This window comes from Wyeomyia smithii, chromosome 3, assembly GCF_029784165.1.
Source record: "Wyeomyia smithii strain HCP4-BCI-WySm-NY-G18 chromosome 3, ASM2978416v1, whole genome shotgun sequence".
NCBI classification, from domain to species: domain Eukaryota; kingdom Metazoa; phylum Arthropoda; class Insecta; order Diptera; family Culicidae; genus Wyeomyia; species Wyeomyia smithii.
In genome coordinates, this window is record NC_073696.1 from 11219245 (window position 1) to 11226854 (window position 7610).

Sequence of the window (7610 nt, forward strand, 5' to 3'; positions counted from 1 at the left end):
ACTTATAGAAAAACGATAGAGTTTTTATTTGACCTTAAGCAAGTACAGGTCGGAATCGATTATCCGGAACATAAAAAAAAATTCATTCCGAATAATCGAATCACACAAAAAATAAATTTTGCGATTAACGAACATAAAATAAATATTTCTTTTTTTCATTTACTTGTATGATGCAGTGGCGTAACCAGAAGTTATTACTGATGCGAAAAGGGTTAGAACCTTGAGAAGCAAAACAAAATAAATTGGACATTGATTATTTTCACTTAATTCGAACATGTCCCAAATGGTAACAAATATGCCAGACAAAAGACAAAAATTCGGAATAAAAATTGAAAACGGTCACCAAAAAACCAAATCCGGATAATCGAGTCTCCGGATAATCGAGTCCGACCTGTATTACGTTACTAATACAGCTCAGGCATCTTTTATTTTTCAAGCAAATTCAAAAATTTGGAATTGTCTAGTAGAGGAGCATTTTTACAATTTTATTGAAATACAGTCAAACCTCCATGAGTCGATGCTCTTGGAGTCGATATATTTTCAGTCCCTTCGATTTCCCATACAAACTCACTCCCAGTAGTCGATATTTCTATTACTCGATGCCTCCTTCGCTCGATGGTCCCGTATGGTAACTATGCTAGTTGTTTGGTTTCTATGAGCCGATGTTTTTTTTTAAAGTTCTCCTGATGTAAAAGAGTGAATGGAATCTCAATCCCGCAGAAGATGAAGAGAACTGAGAAATGAAGGAATAATGTGCTGACTGTTGTTGAAATGTGATAGACTAGATCGGATTCTGATGATTTTTGTTAGCTAAACTAGACGAAACAACAATCTCTAGGGCAATAATACTGGAAGCTCTACAGTTAGCAAAAAATCTTGCTTCAACATTATCTAACTAAATCCAGCAAGAAATCATTTAAAAGCAGAGGTAAATCACCTAAAAGTCTCTCTAATAAAGAAATGTTATCAGATGCTCACAACTCCTATTTTTATCATTTTAACATTTGCAAATTTTGACACTTGCCTTAAAAAAATATTAGATTTATAGTATAAAAAATCAACGGACATATAAAAATGCCCTAACTTTTGATGCTTATGTTTAACGTTTGCTATCAAAGGAAAAGTTACTTTTACATGATATATATTTTTTGCAGTTTAACTATCAAAAAACATATAATTTTTTAGTATATTATATTTTACACATTGACATTTTTGAATTATTTTTTCAGAATTATGTTTATAAATGATCAATCAATATCATAAAATAAAATCTCTAATAATATCAAACAAATTCGCAGCTATATAGGAAACAATCGGTTCGGATCGATTCGCGGAGTAACATGTATTGACTCTAGACACCTGTTGCTGCCAAAATTGAATAATATCTTGAGTTTAAAATGACAAAAAATAGTGTACACAGTTCTGTGCAATATTTTGTATGAATAATTGACGTCTTCAAAAGTTTATTCTATGAGTCGATATTTCCTTGAGTCGATGGTCCCTTCGATATCGACTCCTGGAGGTTTCACTGTATAACAAAAATTGTTTCAATAGCAGAAATTTGAAATTTTAAAATAACATGCTCTGGAAATAATATTTGCAGATTTTTGATATTTGTTCGTAGAAACAGTGTTTTACCATTTTCTAGAAAAATCAGACTTGAGAGTGAGAAATTATGATCATTTTTGGAACCAATGGACAAAACAAATGCTCAATAAAATATAGTCGGAACCTTGCACTAAAATGACATGTTGACCAGTGTTATTTAACAAAATTACTTTAAAAATTACAAATTAAAATGCGTTCAGTGAACCATTACATGAAAGCGGTGTCAAAATTGTGCATAGTATTTTATTATTTGTGGGAGAAACTGGACTCAATTTAAACTACTCTGAGTAGGAGAACAACTTCAATTTTATGTATAATTTCAAGTATGACAAATACATTGTTACCATTCGATAGGTTCTGCATAGGGTAACAAATCTGATTAAAAATTTTGATACACACGATTTCAATTTGTATCAGAAATTCACTGTCTGCAGAAATATAATTTGATAAACGAACAAATAGAATTAAAAAAGCTCAAGTTTATTCGAAACCGTTAACGTAACACAATAGAACCAATCATGAAATTCCATTGCAAAATATCAGTTACAGCATCGTTTCACAACCAGTCACCAGTCAAGGTGTTAAAAGCAAAACCCATAAATTCATGACACACACAAACGCCAAATCATTCGCTCGAGGATAATCTTTTAAGTTACTGCCGGACACGGTCTCACACCGAGTGGCGACATTTCTGTTCGAGATTTTAAGAGCGAACATTCGCTGACACAGGAAGCCAGCGCACTCTTGTCAACCCTCGCGTTTCCGTAAAACAGGAAGAACTTCCTAGCTTTGGCAGCTTTTTCAATTGTGTGCTTCCCTTTCGAACTATAGCTCCCACTAGAAATTACACGAAACAAAAAAGAAAAAAAAAACAACGGAAGGGACACTTTGTTCACTTTCCTGAAACGTTATTAATTGCTAGGATTATGCTCGGTACTGCTAAACATCGTAGGAAATAGCAGCATGTTAGGTAAACGATTTCCGAAAAACGGAACACAAAATCAGAACACCAGCCAGGCAGCCACTCACACCCGTCCGTGTGGGCTTTGTTTGGCGGATGGCGATACACATACGGGGCGCATATTGCACAAGGATCCGATCGTCGGGTGGTGCGGAGCAGGACCGGCTGCAAACGGTGTGTTGTACCGTTCGTTCCACAGATTTGTGCAAGAGGCCCGGTGCACTGGAAATTTGTCACATTTAAAGGGAGAGGAGAGGAAAAATTAAAGAAAGATACGGTTCAGGTAGCTCCAGGCTTCTCCTCTGGTGGACCTCTCGAGGAAAGGTGTGCCCGTTGTGACACCTTTGAAGTAGAAATATTTTGGCGGAATTTTTCGTTTTTAGCTTTGATTTTAAATGAAATAATTTAAATAGCGATTCGAAGTCTTTTCGACCAGTTTGTCAAAATCCACTGGAAACTTGTTTCCCGAAGCACGTTGAGGTTTTTTTCTTTGCTTCCCCAAGGGAGCCAATACGAACGCTCGAACGTTCATGTTCGAACTGGATCGCGTCCGTCCTGAACAGAGAGCGCGAGAAATTCACGTACTCGCGCGATCGACGCCCAGCTTCGTGACGCGGCCCGAACCCTCCCGGAGAAACTTGTTCCAAAACAGTTGTTCCGCGGTACGTGACGTGCCGCGAAGCAGCGAGAAAAACAAGCAGCTAAAAATAAACGAAACTGAACACCGGTTCGCTGCACCCCAATAACAATAACACAGCCATTGCACATAGCGCACCACAACGGGGCCTGGCACAGGCAGTAGATCACCGACGACGACAACTTGAATGGACGGCATGGTAATGGAGAACTCCCGAACGAGATGCGCCCAAGAGCACGAGAGAGAGAGCGAGCCTACAAACGCGCTCGGCTGGGTTTTCCCCTGCGGAAAAGCCGAATAAACAAATTTCACACCTGCGGGGATTTCTCCCACCTAAATTTTCCGAAGGCTTGCCGAAGCACGTTAGACTCCACCCACTTTGCATGATCTTCACTGTTTACCACTTTACACACTGACTGCACACACCGACAGCGTCGATCACCTTACGCTGGGCGATCATTGGTGCAAAGGCACGTGCTAATGCGAAGAGGCTCGCTGAGATGCACTCACACATATTGGGACGGTAGTAGCAGCAGCTGCAACACCTGGCCTGCTGGTACCGCTGGTGCTGGTGGCAGTTGCATTTTCTTTTGTTCTCTCCTTCGTCGAAGGGGAAAAACCCGAACGGCTGCTATTCCACCGGCCGCTTAAGGGGAGGCACAACCGTTCGGCTCAGCTACAAATAGAAGCGCCGAAGAGGAACCGAACATCATTCAAGGCTCACACGCCGTACAGACAAGAACATAGTGAATAGTAGTAGAACGCATTTTCGTTGCGATCGAGTTTTTTTTTTCGTTAATCTCAATTCCATTCTTTCGTTCCTTCCTTCGCCTTTTTGGTTGAAATTCGTCGTATCGAGTGTTCAGTGCCGTGTCGTGCTTTTACGCCAAGTGAAGGATTTCAGTCGTTCGTTTGAGCTCGTTGCACAAACATCGCCAGCCCGAAGTGGAACAAGCACAAGGATTAAGTGATCAGTGTTGATCAGTGATCGAACCGCTCAGCAAGTGAACGTTTAAAGGACAATCAAGCTTTATGGAATACTTGTGAGGGATTATCGTTTCAAAGTTTTACCAAGAGACTTCAAGAGTGTACTAGAAAAGAGCAGTGCTCAACATTTACTTAAAGGACACAGTGAATTATGCCAACATCGATCATGCAGAAAAACTACAGCCATTGCCCGCTCAAGAAGCGGCCAGTTTTCATCGACGAAGAAATTAAAAATGGTAAATATCTCATGCTTGTTTCATAGTAATTCTATCGATTTCAAACCGAGTGAAATTATATGTTTTTCGAAGTGGATCAAATGACTAATTTCGATTTTTTCTCTATCTGCTTTTCTTTAGATTCTGAATCCGATATGGAACCAGAGAACCTTAGCACAAAACCGGAGGATCTCTCCATGAAGAAAAAGAAGGCTCGTTCTGAATCCCCGGTGGCAATTGTGATCAAAGCTGAGGAAACTTTACCAACACCGCCACCTTCGTCCTCTCCGGATCCCAGTGAAACAAAGTCTCCTATCTCCGTTCCTACCCCGATCTACGGATCGCACCCCTCGATCTACTATCCAACTTCCCGATCGCCAACCTCGCCAGCAGAGCCACTGCACAACTTTTACAAATCCGCACCCAATGTGTACTCCGGCTATCCTCACTTCCCGTACGCAATGCCTTACCCGTCTGATCTCTACAATTTGTACCATCACCACATTTCGCCACCGCGATCGGAGCCTCTATCTCCGTATGCTCAACGTGAAACGTCCGTTTCGCCACCGCATCCTGGACACTACGGTCGCCAGGAATCGATCTCACCACCGACAATGGTTCCGGCCTATCCGGCAACGGAACTTCGGATAAACCAGAACAACAACATCATCAAATCGGACTCGTTTGTCCGCCAGCACCGCTACATGCCATACAGTCTCAGCCATCATCATCAGCTCATGATGCCTGTAGAACATCCATCTCTATCGCCAGCCTCCAGCCACACCTCGTTCAACTCATACCTATCGTCGAACCGCTCGCTATCTCCTGCCAGATCCAGTCCTTCAACGTTATCCGAGGAAAACAACAACACCAGCGCATCTCCATCCATCCTAACCGAGAAGTCCACCTCCAGTTCCAACATCCAAAAAGTTAAAAGTGATAAACCGAGCGACAAACCCAATGGCTCTGGTGCCCCGCGCTACCAGTGCCCGGACTGTGGCAAATCATACTCCACCTACTCGGGACTCTCGAAGCACCAGCAATTCCACTGTCCTGCTGCCGAAGGCAACCAAGCGCAGAAGATTTTCGTCTGCAAGGAGTGCAACAAACCGTACAAAACGCTCGGTGCCCTCAAAATGCACATCCGTACCCACACGCTTCCCTGCAAGTGCAACCTCTGTGATAAGGCTTTCTCCCGACCGTGGCTGCTGCAGGGACACATCCGTACCCACACCGGAGAGAAACCGTTCGTCTGCAAGCTCTGCTCGCGAGCCTTCGCCGATCGGTCAAACCTCCGAGCCCACCAGCAGACCCACGAGGACGTAAAGCGTTTCAAGTGTCCAACCTGCACGAAATCGTTCTCGCGCTTGCCACTGCTCACGAAGCACAACGAAACCGGATGTCCGGGAATGCAACTCCCAGGATCACAGCCCGCTCCAAGTTCCCCATCGCAGCAGTCGCATGACGAAAAGTACATCCCTACCGTGTTATCGCATAGCAACATCGCTGTCTACTAGATCCAAGTAGATACTTAAACCCGTACAACACACTCACAGATACATACACGCATATACGACAGTGCCTTTTCGTCGCCAATCACAACACATAGTTTACCGCAAAAGACTGAAACTCATTGCCACCGCGACCGTTAAAAACAAGCAAAAAAAAAAAGAGAAGAAAAAGTTAGCTTTCACTCGTGTAGGACCCGAAGCCGCGACAAACCGTGTTTACGTGTTCCTCAAAGTGAAAACAGAAAAAGAACAGTTAGCCACAGTTGTTTGTAAATAGTTTATTTATTCGACGAGATAAGTTAAACCTATTTCAGAAAAAAAATTGCAGTTTCCAGAAATTTACCAAAAAAACTAGTTTCGTGCATTTGTATTACTTCGAGTGGAGAACAAAATTGAACGTCACGAATGATTGTTTTTAGTTGTCGTAAGTTATTTATTTTCTCTATGAGTCGAAAAGAACATGGAACAGCTTCGAGTTACTGCTGGTCGGTTTCCCCGCCAGTAAATGTCCTCCCCGTCTCTCCCCCGGAGGGGATTGGGTGGACATTGGGGAAACATTTAAATTAAACTTTTTTAAGAAAGTTGCTGAGCTAGTCAGTTAGTGTAATTTTATTTTTTTTATTTTAGTTGTACCATTCTTCTCTCACTCCTTACATAGTTAGTCTAGAGTTTAATGTCTCGTGTAAGTGACAATTAATCAGAACTATTTCAAAAAGGATCTCAGTTGTATGAAATTCCTGCGGATCGAACGCCATTTCAAGTGAATATTGTGCCTTTAGAAAACTACGCCCGCCCGGGGGAAAAAAGACAAGAAACGGATGCATTTCAAATAGCCATTTTTTTGCTTCTTTCTGTGTAACAAAACCATGACAAATTAGAGTTAAGCGAAACCACGTTTTTTGATACAAATCTACCAGGCTCTCTATCTTTACGGTACACAGAACCTACACCGCTACCAATTGTACATTTTCTTGTATTTTTATATACCGTAGACCCAATAAGCAGAAACTTAATATATTTTGTTTTCATTGTTTAGTGATTAAGAATTTTTATACAATAAGACATTTCTATGAAAAAGAGAAAAAAAAACAAAACAACAAAAAAAGACAAAATAAAACACAATGAATTTTCAATCGAAAAATTAAATTTCCTGTTTCTTTTCGCACCAGCATTCCTCGCACTCACTCACTCGCCTTGTTCGCTCGTCGTCGTCGTCGTCTTCATGCCTAGGTGTTGTTGCCGTTTCCTTTTTGTCTGCGCATTCGCTTCAGCCTTAGCTTCGATTATTCTTAGGTCTCTGTCTACACAGGTAAATATATGCTTACCTGGTGTGGTGCACAACGACGACGATGATTTCGCTCCATTCTTGCTCGCAGCGAGGCTAACTTCCTTCCGTTCTGATCTGATCCTCTCGGCCTGGGGAATGAATTGCACACAGGATTTCCTTCCTTTTCATCGTGTCGTGCACGGAACAACGACAAGTGATTTTCTATTGTGGGCGATTTGCATCGGAGGTTCCGTAATTGCTGCACAGCTTTTATGGGCTGCAATCAGGTGCATTGTGTGTGTGATGCTGAAGAAATTCCTCTGGCGAAGATCGGATTTATTTTTTTTTTGGGAAAACAGAGCAGCAGTTTTTTTGTTAAACGGAGGTAATCAGCTGGAACTTTATTGCTCCTCAGGTGAACCGG

General features: G+C 41.8%; 1 protein-coding gene across 1 annotated transcript; it reads left to right on the plus strand.

The window, feature by feature from the left end:
* Positions 1–3931: 3931 nt before the first annotated feature.
* LOC129728556 (protein escargot-like) lies at positions 3932–7031 on the plus strand. The gene is made up of 2 exons (XM_055687004.1): positions 3932–4429; positions 4550–7031. Exons 1-2 carry the CDS (start codon positions 4345–4347, stop codon positions 5923–5925), a joined length of 1461 nt encoding a protein of 486 aa, XP_055542979.1. The 5' UTR covers positions 3932–4344; the 3' UTR covers positions 5926–7031.
* The last annotated feature ends 579 nt before the right edge of the window (positions 7032–7610 follow it).